Genomic DNA, 22,677 nt, shown 5'->3' with positions numbered 1-22,677 from the left:
ATGAAGCTGGCTTCCACCTCACCGGTGACAGCAGCTACCCTGAGAAGAAAACATCCAACAGCCCTAGCCAGGATTCTCCCCAATTAGCCTTTGCCCCAAATTACAAAGAACTAATACATAACGAGCTAGGTTAATGCACTTGGTCTTTTGTGATGCCTTTTCTTCAAAGAGCTATGGCAAGGAGACATGCTTTGCCATCACAGCCATCTTTTCCTAACAGCACCAGAGAAGAGAATACGCTCGCAGATGGGTGGCTGATTTGAGGGTTTGTATAGAAATCAAGTTTTCAAAGTGTTAATTACGATGAGAAACTGTCACCAAAACAAAGAACCTTAAAAGCTAAGGAAAGGGGGAGACTTTTAAGCTACTCTATAGTCCTGGGATATAAATCAAGGAAAAGAACTTGACTGTTATACATTAAGTTGCTGTCAGATAGACTCCTGGTGTTTCATCTCATTAACCTTGATACTAACTAACAACTCACTATCCCCAAAAAGGTTTTGCCCATTACTGGTTTTACCCCCTCAGCCTGCTCATTTCAAGGATGCAAAAGACTGGAATGGTTGAAAAAGCAGACTTCTGACTTTCAGACGGAATACAGGTCTCACCCATCTCTCTGTGCCCCAGTTTCTTCATCTGTAAAAGGGGAGGAATAATACCCTCAAGACTTTTGTGAATATTAAGTAAATTACAGCCATATAAAGAGTGGAGAATGGGGTCTAGCACATGGCAAGCCCTCACTAGAAGTTGGCTAATGGTGATGATGATGTTCAGGCTTAATCTGGTTCATATTAACACGAGGTTACGAAGCAGACGGTAGGTGAATTAGGAGAAACCCAGACACACATTGATCGTGAGACACAGTTCCCTGGCCAATGCTGGTATTATGAGCCCAGCGCTACCCCCCGCCCACGGTCGCGGGTCAAGCGGCAGCCCAGCTCCAGGGAGAGCCATTGTTCACAATCTTAGCTGTAGAGGGTGCATCCCACCGGCCCATGTGGGAATCGAACCAGCGACCTGGCATTAGGAGCACTGTGCTCTAACCACCTGAGCCACTGGGCCGCCCAATCGTGAGATTTCTAATGCTTGGTCTTAGATAATGTTTTTCACATAAATACATGGAACAAATAGGTTTGGAGCTAAGACCTTGTAAGACTGGTTAGAGAGGCTCTGATGAACTGCAGTGTTAATGATGCAAAGGTAACACACTGAACTCCATGATAAACAACTGGTAACAAACACATCCTTCTCCAACCCACAGCCTCACAGGCACCCTCGCATACATCACTAACGAACCAACTTCATTCGCAGCTGAAGCTTAGAAATATTTTTAAAACCCAGAGGTTCATCACTTAAACATAACCCTATTACCATTTTGTCAAATTTTCTTCCGGCCCTATAGTAACCATTCTGTGTTATTTCAAACTTTATGCTCCTTTAAAAAATGGCTGCATGACACCCTAGTATGAAGAATCACACAATTTACTTGACTAATCCTCTAGATTTGGACTTTTAGGATATTTCCAATTTTTCACTTTTACAAAGAACAACTTGTGCATTTAACTTGCTTCTTTTTGCGAGTCTGCATTTAGAACTATTGCCTTAGGAAGTTTTCCTAGAAGTGGAATTCCTGGAAGTCAACCATTCCGAATGTCTGTATGTCCTTTGAATCATTCAGCTTTCACTGGGTATTTATGCAGTGCCTGGCACCGTGCCCAGATCGAGAACAAAAGATGAACAAAATATCATGTTGGTTCTTGTCCTCAAGTTCACGGGCAGCGGGAAAGCATGTTGCCAAACAACTTTTCCATCCGGTGCTACAAATTTATATTTCCTAATCAATTTCCTAAGGAATAGTGCCCATTTTACTACCTCAACACTATCAAGATTCAAATAAACCAAACACAAACTGGGCTTACTAGTAGGTGAAAAATGAAATCTTTTAATTTGAATCAATATTTACTGATTAGCTGTGTCTCCCCCTTTATGAATCACTTCATGTTTTTGCTGATTTTACTGGGATGTTGGTATATTTCTCATTGATTTGTACGTTTTCTTGACAGAGCAAAGACATGAGCCCACCATCAGTATGTATTGCCACACCTTTTCCTGGTTTACCAGTTAGTCTGTTTTTTCCACACTTAGAATGACTTTCACTAATTTGTACTTGGAGCTATTCCATCTGGCCTATATTGAGAAATTTTGTAAGAAACTACTCAATGAAACCTGAAAGGATATTTGAAGATCTTAAGTTAGTTTCCTTTAGAGCCCAGAAAAGAAGTTTTTGGTATCAGGAATAATTATGCTTCTCCTGAGTAGTGGGTTTATTTTCATGTTATGAACACAGTCAGTCATGGAACTGATCATGTCTTCTTTACATCAGCTGCAAGAAAGGGTAAAGTCCACTGTACAGCTCACCACTAGCAAATGCAAGCACATTCAAAGCATACATTTTTGTACTTAATCCCTGGCTTCCCCACTGACATTTTCCCTATCCATTTATTTAAAAAATTTAAACAAGTTATTAAAATTATGAGATACAAAAATGTCTTAGATATAAAGGAAAAGTCCCAGCAAACACTGTGTTAGAGCACAAAGAAAAAAGAACACAGTCTGGCTGTTAAGAAGCTGACAAGCTAGTGGGCAAGAAACAAGTAAACACACAATTGTCAGCAAGTGTGAAAGTGCTCTGATAGAGAAAAAGGCGCCATGGACACAGACAGGAAGGGCATCTAATTCAGACGAAGGGCTGTTTGGAATGACTTCTGGGGGCAATAACACAGAGTCCAGAGGGAAAGCAGTCTAACAGAGAAAGAGGCAAAGGCAGTCCAAGTGATGGAAAAGACCTTACATATACTGGGCTAAGGAGTTTAAACTTGATTTTGAAGACCACAGAGAGCCCACTGCAGGATTTTAAATCGGATTTAAATGACTTGATCAGATTTGCATTTTAGAAAGAAATGTCTAGTGGTGGTGCGCAAATCAGACTGATTTCTGGAAGTAGTATATTTCATATCACCAAATACACATAACTTTATCTCTTCAAATATTTATATTTCATTTCTTATTGTATTGGCCAGAGCAGTATTTTTAAAAAATAATTATCCAAACTGTATGATTTTAGGTTATAAATTGAAAAATTGTCCAAGGGAACAAAATAAGAGATTTTGGAAATGATTTAAGCTCCTTAAGAACTTAATATTAAAAACCAGAAGCAACATAACAATGGGGAGAGGATTTGCTATTTAAGAGGTGTTGTTGGACTCGCTGGATGTATCAGTACGGCACAATAAGAGGTGCTCCCTGCCACACGGCCGCAATCTCCTTAGGATGAGTTATAGAGTTAAATGGAAGAAAAAAATGAAAATGGAATAGCGTATTTATTCCAGCTGTGGAAGGAAGATACGTTTCTGAGTATTGTGAAATAAAGGATATTATCAGAGACAAACTGAGTAGGTATGAATATTTTAGAAATAAAATAGTTTTGCTCAATAAAACGTAAAAAACGGGAGGAAGAAACAGAAGAGGAAAAAAATAACTGATATAAGTTTACCAGCATATGTGTGTGTGTACATACATGTGTATAAATCTATTACAAATGTGAAATAGGTATGGTCAAAAGAAACAGGTGATCAGTTTACACATAAAGGAAATAATAGTAAATTATCATTTGGAACTTTGGATAGTCTCTCAGGAAATGAAAGAAATGTAAAAAACACCTTTAGGGAATCAGTTACACACTTGTTAAATTAAGGAATTGACAAAGAAAGCTGGAACACAATGTAAAGAAGTGAATACTGATGTATTGCTAGTAGCACTGTCAGCTAGCTCAAGCTCTCTGGAAAACCATATAATAAATGTAGCAACAGCTATATATGCATGAATGCATTTATATGTGCAATCACACACTCGGACCTCATCAATGCATTTGGAAGAACTACATTCCCCAAAGGGAAAATAGCTATTTATTTAAAGATATTCAGAGTACAACTATTCGTAACTGGAAAAAATGAAAATAATCCAAGAACCGAAAAAGGTAAAAAGGGTAAACGAACCGTAGGAGAGCAACAAGATGTACCACACGGTTTTTTAAAAGGACACACATATGGGGGACATAAATAACTAGAAGTGCAAAGAAAGCAACTCAAACCAATGCTTTGCAAAACATGCACGTATGTATGTGAATTCAGAAGGTTTGTAGGTAAGAGTGAATGTTTTCCTACACTCTTTATTTCATTTAGGTATAACAGGCCTGGGAACTGGCCAGAAGTCAACCTGGTACTACTCAACTAACCACACAAGTGTTCTCTCCTTCCTTTAACATAACATAATATACTCTGCACCTTCATCTTCCAGTAAGCCATCATAGGAACAGACACTGCTTTACAACTTTGGTTTCTGGAAAGGAAAGCAACTACTGAACCATCTAATAGGCTTACCGTGAGTGTGGCGAGTGACATGAAGCCGATTAAGTTATTCCATACTTTATCGATGTCCTTTAGCAACTGCTGGAGTTTCTCGCTGCACACTGCAGTGGCTTTTATCCCCAGCTCAACACGTCTGGTTACCCTGTACACCTCAACAACACCTGACAGGGTGAGAGAAGAGAGTTAGGTGCTGGAAGTATAAAGAAAGGATGAGCAAGACAAGGCCGCAAAACTGCTTGCTGATCTCTTAGTTGGAAGTAAGGACTGTATCTGGACAGAGGTGAGCTTACTATTCCCTGGGACCAATCCACCTCTCAATGCTTCAGCATAACTGACTGGTAAGAGCAGACTCGAGAGCTACACTGCCTGGGTTCAAATCCCAGCTCTGTCACTTACTGTGTAATCCTGGATAAATCACATAAACTCTCTATGCCTCAGTTTCCTCATCTATAAAACTGGGATAATAGCAGGACCTCCTCAAAGGATGGCTGAGAGGATTAAACGGGTTAGTACAAAAGGCTTATTTAGAACAGTGCCCGTAGAACAGTAGGCATTATACAAATATTGGCTCTTTTTTTCTGGCTTCTTTATGAGTCCATCTGTTTGAATTTGGGAAATACCGTTAAACTCACTGAAATGGGCATTTTAAAAGTTTAAAAGGATCTGAATGTCAATATCATCACAAAGTAATTAAGAAACATCTCTTTCCTCTGAGTGCCCAAAGATTTACAGACTCTGTGGCTTCATGTTTTATACACTTAACAGGACACAGAACTGTTCTGTTCTTACTCTTCGAGCAAGGAAGACAGGCGCCATGTATCTCTACATTCTAATGACAGCCACCAGACACACCCCCACCCTCACCCTCACCCCAGCTTCCATGAGAACCCCAGGGGGTCATCTGAGTGGTACAGCACCGGCCCTGTGTATGGCACTATGGCTTTTCCTCTTCCTTTCCCAGGGGAAGGGTAGGAATTACCACCCACCCTAAGCCAAGTGAGGGGGCTTCTAAGACAATCTTTCACAGATACTAGGAGACTTATTAGAAGGAAAGACAGGCACCCCATTACCTGATGAACACCTGTTTATGCAGAATTGTGCCTGTCTGGGTGGGAAAGAGGAAGTAACAGGAGGTGGTGGAGTAAAGGAGAGTAAAGGAGAGACATCCCTTCACTATCCATCCATTCATCCAGCAAATGCTTTTCGGTGACTACTATGCGCCAGGCACTAGTCTAGATGCTGGAGGCCCAGCAGTGTACAAAACAGGCCCAAATCCCTCCCCTCTTGGAGGTTTATTCTAGTGGAGGGAAACAGATAATAACACATAAGGCATTAAAGGTGGTAAGGCTCGGGAGAAAATCAAGCAGGGAAAGGGACAGGAAGTGCCAAGGTGGGGAGGGGATGCAGACAGTAAGGGAGGCCAGGGAAGAACTCATCAGAAGGGGACATTTGAGCAAAGATCTGAAAAAGATTAGGGTTCAGTGCATGCGGGCTGGGCCACGAGCCACGCCTGAGCTTCGGGAGGGGAGGAACACTGAACTGGCCAGAGACTGAGGTTTCAAGTTGGAATGGGGTGTTTAATAGCTGCAGGTGGCCAGGAAGCTAAGGAATCTGTGACATCCTTCAGGGGTAGAGAGGAAGAATCAACAGAGTACGGTATGGCACCACTTGGACATCCAGTGATTTCATTTTAACGCCTCACCTAGTTCAGACTCAGGTAAACCAGTAACACGGATGTAATTTTACATTGTTGCTATTATGTTATAATAAGGACTGGGAACCTGGACCACAGACACCTAGTAGTTGTTACTGCCTATGACTTTAGTGTCTTATCTACAAATGCAGATGCTACTTAGTCACATGTAGCTCGAGAGACCAAAATTAAACTAACATAAGGGAAAACGGAAAATATTTCAAAGTGTCATGACTTTGAATAAGTAAAACATAAAAGAACATACCTAATAAATATTCCATGCCTTGAGCCGACTGAATCACTTCTGTGCACACAGAACTACTACTGATTCCATTTAAGGTATCATTTGCTTTCTTAATGACCTACAAGAAATGAAATCACGTCACCTTATATAATCAAGAAAAATCACTGCAAATCAATTTATTATTAGTAGAAAACTCAATGGAAAACCCAGGTGGTGTGAAAAAGTATGACTAATTGATGTATGTAGATGACTATGCTGAAATAAATCTGAGAATTTAATTTTAACCTTGAAGAAACAATTCTCCATTTCTTTGGAAGAGAAAAGATAGAGGTTCTTTAGCTTAAGTATTATTTTAAATTAGACAGAGCTAATGATATTATTTTGTTATTTCTTAAACACAGTGACAGGTAAGGCCCAGCTCACACACGAGCTAGTGCTACTACAAATGTGAAAGAAGCCTCCCTTCAGATGCATGATTTTCCACAGAGCTTGACTCTGCACACGGCCATCTAGGTAGGGCTCCCTTCCAATTTGAGTCTGCCCGTTCAAATGAACCAAGAGGGCAAAATGACACAGGACAGCACTTACATAGAAGTCAGTACTACACAAGTGACATACTCACATCTAGGGCACTCCCCAGGCATCTCTGCCATTCATACGCGTATCTCTCATTTTCCTGTGAATTTTATAAAAAGAACTGGGTTAAAAGGGCAAGTCTGGAAACCTCTACAACTGTCAACTTAAAGAGCACTGGAAGACTTTCTTTTTTATTAAAATTACTCTAGCTCAAGCACAGTTTATCCGATGAATCTACTAATGTCTATTTACAATGACTAATAAATGAAACTTCCAAGCACCTGACTTGTGAATTTGAGAGACGTGTTTCGTAGCAGCTTCCCTCTGCAAATGTTGCCTCATTTGTTCTAGTGATACTCAGCATATAGGTGTCTAGTAGAAGAGCCCATACCAAACCACCAGCTTTCCAGTTACGATGCTGTGTATGTGTGTGTGGGGTGGGTGTGTGTGTGTGTGTGTGTGTGTGCGCGCCCACGTGTGTGTGTATGCACATGTGTATGACAGTGGGCATAGGGAAGAGGAGAGCTCAGAGTGTTGGCTACAGAAGGAAGACAGCATGGGATTAAGATGCTGCAAACATAAACAGAAGATTCAGAACATTTACCTTAGCGATAAATTCTAAGCACTCAAAAAGAATTCCCTTAAACACATCCCTCCTTGTGAAGGCCCATGAATGATTTCAGTTGTAAGGTCACTAACTACTTTCAGTGGATGCCCCATCTAGGAGGTATTTTTCATCCACAGCGAATGTCACTATTCTCTCACTTTATGTCTGGTGCCTTGTGACTTTCTGCCCCTCGTATCCCTATGTGAAAGCGGCAAGCCTTTTCCTTGGGGTCCTCCGTGCCCAGCTGGTCTTTCACCTGCCCTCTGTGGAAAACTACCCCCCTCACCTCCACCTCTCCTGTCAGATCCTTGTACTTGTCACGGATGACAGGCAGAGCAGGTTTCTCACTCAGAGTGTTGGAACGGTCTCTGAAAGGCTGCTCCGAAGCCGGAGAAGGAGAAGAACGGCTTATTTCTTTATCACCAAGGCTCCAACTCCTCTTGTGTGATCCTAGGAGAAGTGGACAGCATAGTTAAAGGTTGTGATGACTCGGCACAGCCTCTTCCTTGCTACGGGACCCTCTTCTTTAGATGTTTATGTCATGAGGCATTCAGAAACACCATACTCATTCATTCTGTCTGGCAAGCTACATGCTGAATCCTTTCCATCGTTCTCTCTTGCTTGGTTTCCCTGCCTTTAATTTTCTACATTATTCTTCCCTGATCTATCATAATTCTTCCATAATTCTAAGTGCAGAGTCCCTGGAGTCTGGAGGACTAAAGTATCTTTCTAAATATCAGTGCGTAAGAGTTGTGTTGTTTTTCCAGTTATTAGTTATAGATTTATACTAGTCTTCTACATACTCTCTCACTCTCAAATCTAATTGAAATAATGATCTCTTCTGTCAAGACAGGCTTCAAGCAGAAGGGACAAACTCAAATGACTTCAGAGAACAGGCAAGAAGATGACTGAAGTAAGTCAGAAGGAGATAGGAAGTGGAAGGGACAGTGACACTGGGGAGAGCACACCCCATCTATTAGAGGGGGCCTTGCTACTCAGCTCCAGCTGATTGTCAAGAGGTGGGAATGCAGGCATCGTATTGCCAGCTACTGCTTTTTAAGAAAAGCTAGAAATCCAGATTGTGAAGTCTCATGATTTTTACATATTGGCAACTGCTTCACACATTGAAAAACTTTCTTTGTGGGTCAATCTAAGCAGGTCTGCAGACTGGGTCCAGAGGTACAGCTGCCACACTGCAGACTCTGAATTAAAAGATACAGTCTGTAGGCAGGAAACAGGACCAGAGCTAACTTGCCCCAGTGGATCAAATCCATTTTTCTGGTTCTTTTAACACAGCAGACCTCTAACTAAAGAAGCTGATGAACAACAGCCTATGTGCTTAGTCCGAAAGGCAGTTATCTGAGGAATACTGGATTCACTTTAGTTCAGTCTCAGGGAAACCTTTTTTTGATAGGTACTTATAATAGACTCTGATTTTAAACACTGGAAAATCTATTTCCTGCTACACCAACTTTTTATTCTAAGAACGAACATCTAACACCTCAGTGGAAGAAACCATGACACTAAAATCTATGCTGAAAGCTACTCACCTTGAACAGAAAGGTCAAAGGTTGCCAGCTCACTTTTGATCATTTCTTCACTGGATTTCATTTTGCTTTGGGAATTGGCCACTAAAAAGTCAAATTTGCTGATTTTGGGCTTTTCACTTTGAAACTCTCCAAAGTCATCTGAACATTCTTTGGGGGTGTCGTGAGAAGCGCTGCTGAAAGCTGGGCTTGGACACGCAGCGTCTTGGCTCCGTTCAGCTGAAGGCAGGTCCTGTCTTGTGAAATCTTTATAGTCCCTGCTTTCATATTCCTTTTGCTCACTGGTCTGAGGAATCCCATCTTTAAAATTGGCAAAAGCTGGGAAGGTAGTCTCTGGAAGAGAATCGTCACTTGTGAAGGTCGTAACTTTGGACAGAGATGTCATGGTGATGTTTTCGGAACTGCCAAATGAAGTCTCTTTCTTTTGAAGAACTGAGGCAGCGGAGGGGGATCTGCTGCCTGCTGAGAGGACAAATGGAGAGAGTTTTCTGCCCTGAGATGCATCATCCCTGTCTGACCAGTCATAGCTCGTAAGTGTGCTCACTGCAAAATTGCTACCGTAGGTTCCAAAAGCAGCATATTTTAAGTCCTCTATATCTGAAAGGGAAATAAGACCCCACAATTAGAGGCAAGCTCACGAGTTAGGCAAAATGCCCTAAACTCTGCAGAAGCAAAATGTCTAGCATATTTGATTAGTTTTATGCTATGTTGGAGTTTAACTAAATTTAGAGTTTGTACTAAAATTAAAGGAGCTGGGCTGTAAAATCTGATCTTTAAAAACCCACATTAGCCTTGAGTTGGCATTTATATTTAGTTACAAAGAGTCATTTTCTTTGGATATAAGAATTACTAAAATAAGATAGGTTCATCTACCAATGTGTACACTGTTTGAGAACAGGGTCATTTAGTAAGTTGTCTGTTCACTTATAAACTTTAAAATGTATTTATTACAATATTCCCTGCATAAAATGTCTCATTTGCCTTGACTTTGTTGAAAAATGTTCCTTTAAAATATGGCTATATGAAATGTACATGAAAAACTAATTAAAAATTGACAGTTTCTCTAAACTAAACTAAAAATAATGTTACCTAAATTTTAATCAATTATTAGGTACTTCTGTCTCAAGAAAGGCCAAATATGAGATTTTAATCAAGCAGTTACTTACCTAGTTGTTATTTTGGTCAGTATGGACATCATACTGCTATGATGGAGTATGAGGAAAGAGAAATCAATCTAATCTACTTTAGCCCCTAAAAAGTAGAACGAAAGGTCTGAATCCTGCGAGGCTCCTATAGCTCCTTCAACTATGTGGCAGCCCCTCATTTAAAAAAAAGAAGAGGAAGAAGAAGAAAAAGAAAGAAAGGCTTGGGTAGAAGACTCATTTTTACATTCTTAATATATGTTTAAATAATTGAAGAGGTAGCATAACACAGCAGAAAGAATGTAGGTCTTTGATTCAGAAGTCCCTGGGTTCAAGCCCCAGCGCTGCCACCTGCGCGCAGTGCGTGACACTAGGCAAGCTATTTAACTTTTTTTTTTTAAACCTAGCTTTGCTTATCTGTAAAATGAGGAGAAGACCATGTACTCGGAAGGCCTGTGTGGTGACCCTCAACTGTGAATGTGTAAAGGATCCCGTCCAATGCCTGACGAGCAGTACTATATAGCAACATTTGTACAGCATGGTTGCCACCAGCCTCAATTAGTTGTTGCTTTATGTCCTAAAATGAAATGATCTCAAAGTGAAAATTAAACGTCAACTCATCATTTTGGTGGTGTTACTAGGGAAACTGTCTTGCCCATTTTCAAAAAGCAAAACCAGCTGAGGCTCAATAACACTGTAGAGGACAACATGTCTCGGAGAAGCCTCCTTTTCAGCAGCACTGTCCATTCAGTCTGGCTAACACGCTCTTAGTCTCATTTTGGTGCCTGTGTACCAGGCAAGAAGGCCAAATGCAAGACTCCCTCTCCTAACCACAAACATGTTCACAAGGATAACGCTCAAGAGTTTTGTGACCGAGATTTTCAGAACTAAGTCAACAGTTCTGAACCAACAGGTGAACCAACACTGGGTCATAATGTCTTTCTTTCATAGCAATACAGCATAGTTTATGAGAGTTAAGGGACTCCTGACATTTCCATAGCTTTTTTAACAGTATACCCCACATCTATCTATCTCACCTCCCCTTCTTCCCTCCCTCCTTCTCCCCTTCTTTTTCTAAACCCTATTAGGAAAAGGGTACTAAATTAATAGTGAAAATGGAAACTTTTAGATGCACAAAATGGTCAAACAGAGAAAAGCAAATAACTTTTGCAGAACAACAGTATATTTTCAAACTCTGTAGAAGAAATGGTACCCTTCAAATTTGACTTATTGAACAAGAGGAAAAAGAAAAGATTCAGGTGAAAATGTAGAGGTTAGAATGAATGAAATAACACTTTAGGTCTTAGTCTCTGGCTGTAGTGTTTTGTTTTCCCCACTACCTAAAGGAATCAGAAGGTACCCTGACTCAAATGAGGTGAAATTCAATCAGGAGGCAGTTAAACACAAGACTAGTCTTTCTGGGGTATATTCAGAAGAATGTTTCACAATATGGATATTTTTATTATTAGACCCTACCAGAAAGCTCTTTGGGGAAGCCATATTTTGAACTGTTCCCAGAATCTCACTTACTAAAAGGATAGCAATTTTCCTAGAGGCCAAATATAAATTTAATGAAAAGTTAAGCTCCAGTTCAAACCACAACCAAGTGAATACGGTAATAAAAAGACCCTTTTGTGCAATTATGCAACCAAAAAAACCAAGGTTTTTTTTAAAAACCAGAAATGACTAGTATAATCAGGTGAAAGGCATTATAAGAAATAAGGGATTACCTTAACTGAAGTATTTTTATAATACTACAGGTCTTCCACAAATTTTACTTTTATTACAAATGATAAGCGTAGCATTTTCCCTTTTGGAGCAATTCACAGAAATGACGAAATAAAAGACTAAAAAAATCAAAGGAAAGACCTAAAATGAAATATTTTATACTTAAAAAAATACTGAAATCTGAATATTTTTAGGTTATACTAAAAATCAAGCCTCAAGATTGATTTTTTTTAAATTTTACTTTGCTTATTTACTGATTACAATAGTGTAAAAAAATAATTTACTCAGGTGTAACTCATTTGAACCCAGAAGGCAGCACTAAAATTGGTGTTACACAAGAATGTGAGAACACTGTATTCCTAAACCTTAGCATTTACAAACAATATAAAAACAGAGTAGTATTTCTCGGCATGGTGAATATTAGTAAGCCATTTTTGAAGAAAATGTGGTAAATCAGTTCACTGAGGGTAGGTTAAACCAAGAAAATTCCTCATTTCCCATATTAACAGTTCTGTATCTATATTTTCTGAGAGCAGTCAAATTATATGTATTATTGTATGATGTTCTTAAAAATATTAAAGATTCTGTAAGACCTGTAACATAAATGATGGAAGCTGTATCTGGAAAAATAATATGGAATAACCCATTTTATTTTGTAATCACTGAAGTTACCACCGATGGGTTTTCAATTTGATAGTTGAATTCTGAAAATTGCAAGAGAAAAAGGAAAAAGAAAACAGAATGGACGCAATAAAATGAACAGAGAATCACTACTGCATTTCCAATTCTATCACAGAACTCGGAGGCTGTGCTCGGTTGAACTGCAATTGCACACAGATAATACGCCAAATCGTGTGCTTTAATACATGTATTTGTTTGCAACCAGGAATGTCCTATTACAAACGCCAAGGGAATAAAGTATACAATCTGCTTTTCATCCTGGATCTCAAATTACAACATGGATTTCTTGCTTATGCTAGCAAGTAACCCTATCAGTCTCTTCCATAACCTCTATTCAAATCCCGTCAGACGTGCACAAAAACAAGGCCCTTCTTGGAACAAAGAATGTGAGCTGCCACTACAGGACATGCTCTAAAGCTGGAAGCATTTGCCAAGGTGATTAAGCGTTACTGGCTTATGACAAAGGGGTTTGGAAAATAAAAAGATATGTGGACAAATTCCACTATTCCTAGTGTTTTATATAGCAATAAAAATGTTAATTGGACTGAGGAAGAGTCTTTTAAAAAATTATCATTTAATTTTCAATACTGATTTAATCCAAACTTCATTTACCAAAGCAAACCATGAAATATACATTTCAACTTCTTTCCACCCCTGGTCCTATTCTCCCTTTTGGAATCAGTCACATTCACATTCTCTAGTAATTATAAAAGCTGGTCTGACTGTGTCCTGTAAGTCTCAAACACCCTGATAGGTGCTGTTGAAGAAAACAGGAATGAAAGCGATCACAGTGAAAGGATGAAAGGCTATACAATTGCCTTCCAGTGTTGGCTAATCTGCATAGAAACCTCCCATTCTTCATTTGTACTGAGTCATATAAATCTATGGTTTAAATGCTATTAACACTAACACTACCTGTCAGCACCTTCAGGTTTCCGTGTCAGTGCTTTAAGTTGATAAAGACAACTGGCAATCCTGTGTCTATTTTAAGCCAGAGGAGGCTGCAGGCCAAGAAGTGGTGTCAGGACACATAGTGGGACTGTTCGTGCTCAATATCAAAAATCTCATCAAAAAAAAACACCAAAAGAGCACAGAGGACGCACTACAATTGTGGTCTTTTGGCCATACCAGGGAAAGAGCAGCAGCCAGGACACTTTCCTATGCATAAAACCCCCAAAAGCTATCAGGCCAGCATTTTCCAAAACAACTTATCAAAAGTATTCAACTGATGGAGAAACAAAGCTAGAAGCAGCTCTTTAAAAATAAAATAATTTGATGCTTTGACTTATCTTAGGATTTAGTCCAACTTCTTCAATATTATCAGTGTCCTCTTCATTTGCTACTTTTAAAAATCAGCAGGGATTTTAATGTGAACAATAGAGTGATTCTAGAATATAAATACATTTGTACACTTTCTCAGGCACTCACTGATGTATGAAGTCAACACTTAACCATATCTTACTTTACTTGGTACTGGGGTAAACAAAACGTAGTAGTTTGTTTGTTTGACCCTACAGCAAAGAGTTCTTCAAGTCTTTCTTGCAAGTTTATATTATTAAAACTTCCTCCATAAAAAGTAAATGTTACTCTGGAAACATTAATTGTTCAATTTGTGAATATGATTATGTTTTACACACAATTATATTCAGTCATTTCTGCAGCCTGATCAGATAAATGCAGAAAGGAGTTAAAATCAAGCAGTCCCAGATGGAGCAATATAGTATTAGATAATTCTATTGAGAAAGGAATTCCTTAGCCAAAGCTACCACAAGATTGGTCATATATATGGCACCAGAAAATCCTAAATAAAGGGCAACTAGTATTATCACTAGATGGAGGTCACACCAAGATCTCTTTCTTCCAAATTAGTTAGCAACACACAAGGTTTTTGAAACCATGTACTATTCAATTTTCTAAAGCATTACGCTCTGGAAAACATGATATTTTGAATGGCAGACCCAGCTTTTCTTAGGGTTAATCTAAACCCCAATTTGCAACTCTTCTTTCTCAAATGGCGTATTTCAGATACTATAAGTGATCTTTCAGAAATCCTATTCAAAATCCTCATCTTCAATAGTTTAATTTCCTTTCTGCCTCAAATTTTAAAAAAGAACAAAGAATTAAAGCCTCAAATTATTAAAAAAAAATTTAAACCATGGAAACAACCCTTTTTTTCCAAGGTTTTTATGGGTCTTGGGTTTCTGATCTACAAACAATAATATTCCCAAGGTTTTTCTATTATTATACTCTAAAATGGAAAAAACTATTTTCCAAATTTGGCCTACTCTGTTGCTAACTTTTGTGCATCTTCCTAGAAGTGTTTTCTTAAAAATGAAAATGTTTAAAGCTTACTTTGAGACATCCTCTAAAGTCATTTATTTAAGAACTTGCTTTATAAACTAAATGGAAAACAACAGAGGATGGCTTCACAATACATTCTGAAATTGGAAAGATAACGTAGCTCTACAATTAGGGGATGGAGTACCCCATTTTCAACTCAGAATCAATTTCAGCCCTGAAGACTTCCTGGCATGAACACTGACCACTTTCCACTACAGAGATTATCAATCTAAATTCAGTTTACATTTACTGTGCTCAGAAGTCCATCTCAATACCACTTGATCATTTATTTGAAATTTACAGATAATGTAGTTCTTAACAGACGTGTCCCTGGTTCCCAACACTCCGCTCTCACTTAGTCTGGCCCCTGGCCTTCCTTTCCTGCCCTCACACTGTAACTCCTCCTGGAGACCAGACAGACTGAGATCTTCACTAAGCAATAAAATCTACTCAGTTTCTTCACTGGAAGAAAGGAGTCCATTTTTCTCTCTAATATGTAAAATAGTGTCAAGTTTACACTTCTAAAAATAATGTCTAAAGTTATTATTTTAATCCAGTGCCATGTTAAAAACTTTTATCAATGAACTATAAGGAGAAAGGCTAAAATGTACCAACAGTTTCTGGTAGGAGAAAAGTATTTGAAGAAATAAAGCCAACAAAAGGGAAAACTCCTCTAATCCAGGATATGCTACTGCTTTAAACTTGACGTGGAACAGGTATTTCTTTGGTCTAACACTGAAAAAGTACAAATTACACACATCCCCACACTTTCAAAATATGCCAAAGAATTATTTATTAACATAGGACTTACAGATCACAAAAAAGTGGTACAGAAGAGCTGGAAAAGAAGTCATCAGAATAAGCATGCAGATCAGTATTTGCAGAGGAATATATCAAAGCAAGTTTGAAACGGCACATTCACACAGAAAATGTCTAAATTGAAAAAAGGACATCAGAAAAGCAGCCCAAAATAAATAAATAAATAAATAAATAAATAAATAAATAAATAAGGCGCTGATTAAAATACAAAGATTTTCAACGTTAAAGAGAGCTACTTTACAGGTAGGTAGGTAGGTAGGTAGCTGGCTAGCTACAGAAGTCTTGCTAACCCTTTGAGTGTTACAAATGAGGGTAAGCTCTTGCTGCCAACAAAACCAGATCATCTTAATGACTGCACATGAAGATGCTTCAGTGCCAGACAGATTCAATTTAGTGGGAGAACAAATGCAGCCGAGTTGAAATTCTATGCAGCAAGGGCCCAAAGGGTTAAATGCAATAATATGCAGAGAAATCAGGCAATGTTATTAGTATTATCTACCTTCCATACAAAGAATTATAGCAAGAGTTGAAAGAGACAGTATCCCCTTCAGAGTTAAGTTAGGGTTTTTAAACAGGACTAAGGTCCAGAGATAGCAGTCTACTGGGTTTATTCTCTCTTCATCAGCCCACTTCTAATTTCTCCAAGAAGTACCTTTAACCCTCAGACTAAGAGAGCAAGAGATACTGTGGTCAACATGAGGATAAAGGAAACCCAAATTGCCTTAAAGAAGTAAGTCCCTGCCATTCAGCCTCTACCATACATTTACGCAGCAGTTTTGCGCAACAACGGTGTACAGCTCATTGTTCAGACATGAACCCCTTTTAACAACCGCTCTAAAGGGATACTGCTCCTTTCCAACAGGAGGTTTACAGATCAAAAGGAGGAAACAATCAGCTTTTAAGAATATCCTCAAACTGAAGAGACTTGGCTTGAACATTACAGGTTCCAAGCTGGGATTGCTCCAAACATACATCAAGGAACGTGGGCACAGAAGATTATTTTAACAGGTCAATCAGAACAAACTCATTCAGAAAAACCAACCTCTCCTCCCCAAATAAAAGGAGGGGGAAAAAAAAGACATCTCAAACCCAGATTAGACTCATCTCATAAAGACATTAAAGACATTTAGCGTGGCACTGTGAAAGAATATAGATTACTTTCAGAAAAATAGCTTCTACTTAATAATTTCAGAGTCCAAAAGGCTAGTTTACTTGTTATGAGACTTTTAAATAAAAATCAAATATTGTTGTTCAGAAATGGAGCACTTTGCAACCAACTGCACAAGCAGCTCATACAAAAAAGAGAAACAAAATCACTCCATCAAACAAACAGCAGCCAAAAGAAAAAAGAAAAGGAAAACATTGGAGGAAAAGTACAAAAAAAGTAGACACACAAGGAGCTCTACAGACAGCCCCCTGCACTTGGAAAAGGCCTTAGCAAGTAGCAACGTAATGTCTTTGAAAACTTGCTCCTAACTCAGCACCCTGTTTAAGGATACCTCCAACATTTCAATAGCCAAAGGATGCATGCAGTTTTGTTTTCTGACTTACCAATTTGATATATGCAAAAGTCATAATACTTACAATTTCTTCCTGAATCTGTAAACTTGGAAGTGTGTTATATGTCCCTCTCTAGTTAAAAAACAACAACAAACCCTTCATATGCATAATAAATTTTCTAGAATAATACAGTAATACTGAGATATTTCTCATTATGAAAGGCCACAAAATAGGTTTATCTTTCTATATACATATCAAATAACAAAACAAAATAAAAACTAGGACACTTGGGAATCTAGTTTTTATGACAAGAAGTTAAACTAGAGAAAAAACTGCTACATGTAAATCCATACAGAATTTTACGAGGTCTCCCTTATAAGATGCTCTCAAGCCTTTTATGAGAAAATGAGTAGTTACCCTATTCTACCATCTATAGATTTGTTACAATTTAATACTTCCAGTAATAAGAGTTAACACTGAAAACTGCACCTGAATTCCACTAACAACTCATGCCCTCCTTCTTGCCAGAGCCTGGCACACAGGATATCCATATATAAGCTCTGTCCCTTTTCTTCTCTTGTAGAGACATGGCAAACTGCACTCCAACTGGCTAGACATTTTTACTTTCTTGACTTAACAAGAGTCAATGTCTATAAACCAAACAGAATAATATACTGTTTTGGCAGCTGCCAAATATACCCAAGAGCAGAAAAAAGGGGAGGGAAACACTGACCTTTTGGCAATGTGGGGTTCATTTAGCAGTGGATTTTTATGTGCCTCTAACACCAAGTTGGTATTAGATTTTAAAAATAAAAATATTTTAGCTATCCAATCTAAGTTCCTTAGTTCATGGTGCCCCTGTATCCAAGTATCCATAGAATCACATATAACACTGTTTTAAGGGGACTGGCCACACAGAGGTTACTTATTAGAAATCCATAAAGGTTCAGAGCCAGGGCCTCCTCTTGCATAAATCAACACCCACAGAACCATCTCTGCCATCCACGTCACCGTCACCAGAGCAATCGCACCAATTCCTCACCTGCAGCAGGCGGATGCTGGCCACTAACTGTCGGCAAATCCAAAGAGCTATCAGACATGACATGCTTAAGATCTCCTCCCACATCCGCCAGTTTCATGTCAAACTGAGCAGAGAGGGCGTCTTCTGAGTCCTCCTTGCCAGCGCTGCTGCCACCAATGGAAGGGAGATCCAAAGATTTCACCGAAGCCGAGTCTTCTTTGGTGTGTCTGAACGCCACTTTCTCTCCCAGGGATTTGTCCAAGTTCATGGAAGAAAACTTATTGGAGTGGAAGTCGGCAAAATCATCATCACTTTTTCCTGAAGGAGTGCTATCTTTCAGGTCTTCAACACCTAGTCCAGAGCCTTCCAGGGAAAGTTGTTTGAAGACATCATACTTAGTAGATGCTGCAGCTGGGTTCTGCCCACCCTTCACTGTGCTGCCGGAGCTGCCGGTAAGAGGAATGGGACTAGCTTCCTCTTTAAGGGCATCATATTTGTCATCTGCCTTTTGCTCAGATGAAACAGAGCTATTACTGAAAGCCATAAAGTCTGCAAAGTCATCCTGCTCCCCAACAGATGCTGGACTAGAATACTCCCCAAAAAGGTTGAATTCTCCAAAATCGTCAGCCAAACTAGAAGACTTAGTTGATGACAACGCGGTTGTAGCTGCCGCAGAGGCTGCTGGCGGTGCTCGTGCAGAAACAGGTTTTGGTGCACTAAATGCAGCTGAAAAAGACAATGGTTTCTCGCTGCTGCAATTAACTGAGGAAAACATGTCTAAGTCTGCTAAGTTCAGAGGATTTTTCACTTGTGTTTGTTGTTGTTTCTGTTGTATAGCTCCTGAAGGGAAGGCTGCTGGAAAAGGTTTGTCTTTTGTTGGTGGCTCTAGTGGTGATATACTATCGGCAGTTTTAAAATCGGTGAAACCATCATCAGTTCCTGCAGATCTAAATTCTGCAAAGTTTTCTCCTAAAAGAAAAAACACAACTAAATAAATAAGAATGCTGAGTTGAAAAACCACATGATGCACAGCATACTAAATGACGAACATACTTTTATATACTCTCCCCTCACTGGCTTGACATAATTTAACCACAGTTTGAACCCTACCAAATATCCCTTCAGAAACGACTTATTTGTTTCTACATTGAAGGGTAGTGATACAGAAAAACTGAAAATCAAACCAAGAGCACCTAACTGTCATTTTCACTTGCTCCTTTAGTGTGTTGTGTCTCCTGGTGCCAGATTCTTCGGTTTGCCAAAAATCACTGTTCCCAGTACTTTTTCTCGCTATGGCTAGCCAGTCAAGTGTACAATAGAATAAAAAATCGGTGCTGGAGGTTACTGAAGAGAGGCATATTAAAAGAGTGGCCCTTTAATGATAAAATGTGTCACATGATGACCAAGCAGGAAGACTGTATCACAGGTATCAATGAGGTAAACGAGAAGTCCTGCACCTGATATTTAGGGTGTTCACCGCTTTGCTCACTATGTTTAGCACAGCATTAGATGCCAGGTAGTCTTGCTCAAGCATGTGTAGGCATTAATTTGAAGGCAACTGTGACGAAAATTTTTGAAAAGGTATCTACTTATTTACCAAGCATTCTGGCCAAGGGCACATTTTAAAGCAGCTTCTTTCTATACTCTTTAACAAATAAGCTGAATGTCACAGAAAAAAGATCTGCGAGCACTTGGCTTTTTCTTGAAATCAGCCATCTCACTGTACCAATGAATGCTTATTCTTATTTATTAAAATCATAGGGATTTGAATAAATACCAGCCCTATTATTAAAATTTAAAGTATCAACTCTATTATTCAAAGGATGTGATTTAAACTTTAGCTTATATTGTGCTACTCTTAGGATGAGGTGACTGAGAGTTTTTTATTAAGTTTTTAGAAGAATAGGTGCTAATGTCTTTCTCACAAATAATTAAATAGACTCAGTTAAGACACTGATAAAAATCTGGAGCCATGATTCTTATTAGGATTTCTATTCTTTACCATCATAGCAATCTGCAGACAATCTCAGTTTTCTAGTGGTGTCTGAAGGTCTTCCATAAAATCCACTAGGTTATACTAGGTAATGAAAACCAGAGATAAACCAAATATAAATGTAGCTATACCAACATCACTTATTATTTAAAAATATGAGTGCCGTATCTAGAGTTATAAATTAAGTTACAAGCTTTAATTTCTTCATCTACTTTTTAAATTCAATTTTTCCCTAAACATTAGATATAGAAGCAGATGAACTATAAAAGTGTACTTAAAACCAAAATTCAATTCTTAAAATTGTCATTAAAATACAGGTTTTAAATATGTTGTGCGTATAACATAATATATACATGGATATATCATATGAAATAAGCATAGACAACTATGGAAGCTGATTTTTCTTTCTAATCTGAGATACTTAACCCATTTACCAGCATAATTCATCAACACAGAGAAATCTAACATTAGGGAAATTTTAGAAGGAGAGGAAAGCATTCAGAATTCCTGTATTTTATGTTTGTAAGACATACCATCAATAAAACTAAAGTCAATTTCACAAATTGACAGGAGAAGCAGATGTAAAACTTAAAAAAAATCACCTTAGTACTTTAGGCAAGTATATCACTGATATTTGTATTATTTCTGTAAATGAAAAAATAATAAGCAGCCAATTTTGTCACAGCCTAAATTTTTGGTGTGCTGCTTTGAAATATCTGTGAAATTGACAAGTTTTGCTTTGTTATTTTTTGAAAGAAATCACCACAGCAAACTAAACTTACTGATGAATTGTTAACTTTTCCATTAGAAATGTAAGCTGGGTGAAAGGGTTAAAAAGAAATAAAAATGGGTGGGTTTACAAGTTCAAAAACAAAGAGAATTTTTGGGTAAATAATTTAGTTGCAGTCATTTGAAGCTTGCATATCAGAAGGTACATTAAGCATATTCCTTCATGGGTCGCTGTTCAGTTAACTTCTGAATCCTCCTGTTTCCCTCTCTAATTGCCACATTTAGGCCCTAAAAAGTATTTCAAAAGAGATCATTTTTTTGCTAAAAGTTCAATAAGAAGTGTCACTTCTCTACGTAGAACATTTTCTTCTTTGACTTAGTGGTTTAAATCGTAGGGGTAGAAAAAAGGAAAGTTTTTTTTATTTGCTAAAAGCCTTTCTTTTTTAAATTAAATTTATTGGGCTGACAATGGTTAGTAAAATTACATAGGTTTCAAGTGTACAGTTCTGTATCACATCATCTATAAATCCCATTGTGTTCACCACCCGGAGGCAGTTCTCCTGCCATCACCATGTAATTAGCCACCTTTACCCTCTTCTACCACCCCTCCCCCCCATACCCTTTGGTAGCCACTAAACTGCTGTCTGTGTCTATGAGTTTTTGTTTGTTTGTTTGTCTTGTTCCTTTGTTGCTTTGTTTTATATCCCACATATCAGTGAAATCATATGGTTCTCGACTTTTTCTGTCTGACTTATTTCACTTAACATAATAATCTCAAAATCCATCCATGTTGTCACAAATGGCAGTATTTCATCTCTTCTTAGGGCAGAGTAATATTCCACTGTGTATATATACGACATCTTCTTTATCCAATCATCTATCAAAGGACACTTGGATTGTTTCCATGTCTTGGCCACCGTAAATAATGCTGCAATGAACATTGAAGTACATAGATCTTTATGGATAAATGTTTCCAGATTTTTCTGGGTAGATTCCCTGGAGAGGGACTGCTGGGTCCTATGGTAGCTCTACTCTTAGTTTTCTGAGGAACTGTTTTCCACAGTGGCTGTACTAATTTACATTCCTACCAGCAGTGCATCAGGGTTCCTTTTTCTCCACAGCCTCTCCAACACTTATTATTTGTCTTGTTGAGGATAGTCATTCTAACAGGTGTGAGGTGGTATCTCATTGTAGTTTTGATTTGCATTTCCCTAATAGCTAGTGATGTTGAGCATTTTTTCATTTATCTGTTGGTTGTTTGTATGTCTTCTTGGGAAAAAGTGTCTGTTCAGGTTCCCTGCCCATTTTTTAATTGGACTGTCTGTTTTTTTGTTGTTGAAAAAAGGAAATATTATTAACCTCTGTCATTTAGTAATCTAAGAAACCCACAGCTCTGAACATAATACTATAAGATTCTTCATAAATTCTAAGATACTAACATACGATGTTTTCCTGAAAAGAAGACGTAACCAGACAATTAGCTCTAATGCGTCTTTTGGAGCAAAAATTAATATAAGACCCGGTCTTATTTTACTATAAGACCGGCTTTTATATAAGACCCGGTGTTATATTAATTTTTGCTCCAAAAGACGCATTAGAGCTGACGGTCTGGCTAGGTCTTATTTTAGGG

The 22,677-nt window shown here is 38.4% G+C and overlaps 1 protein-coding gene across 9 annotated transcripts in view; it reads right to left on the bottom strand.

Moving 5' to 3' along the window:
- Window positions 1–22,677, bottom strand: part of SYNRG (synergin gamma) — a 67,190-nt gene that overhangs the window by 9,920 nt on the left and 34,593 nt on the right. For 8 of the 9 annotated variants that reach the window (XM_033090730.1, XM_033090726.1, XM_033090725.1 and 5 more), the window contains 6 exons: window positions 18,347–19,294; window positions 9,098–9,691; window positions 7,834–7,997; window positions 6,987–7,040; window positions 6,386–6,482; window positions 4,440–4,588 (listed from right to left, as the gene is read on the bottom strand). In XM_033090730.1, the coding sequence (XP_032946621.1) occupies window positions 4,440–4,588; window positions 6,386–6,482; window positions 6,987–7,040; window positions 7,834–7,997; window positions 9,098–9,691; window positions 18,347–19,294 (2,006 nt within the window). The remainder of the gene's footprint in view (window positions 1–4,439; window positions 4,589–6,385; window positions 6,483–6,986; window positions 7,041–7,833; window positions 7,998–9,097; window positions 9,692–18,346; window positions 19,295–22,677) is intronic. The other variant, XM_033090729.1, reaches the window with a different exon arrangement.

Source organism: Rhinolophus ferrumequinum, chromosome 21 (assembly GCF_004115265.2).
Source record: "Rhinolophus ferrumequinum isolate MPI-CBG mRhiFer1 chromosome 21, mRhiFer1_v1.p, whole genome shotgun sequence".
Classification (NCBI taxonomy): domain Eukaryota; kingdom Metazoa; phylum Chordata; class Mammalia; order Chiroptera; family Rhinolophidae; genus Rhinolophus; species Rhinolophus ferrumequinum.
Note: the sequence above shows the minus strand (reverse complement) of the source record. Positions and strands in the feature narration are given on the sequence as shown.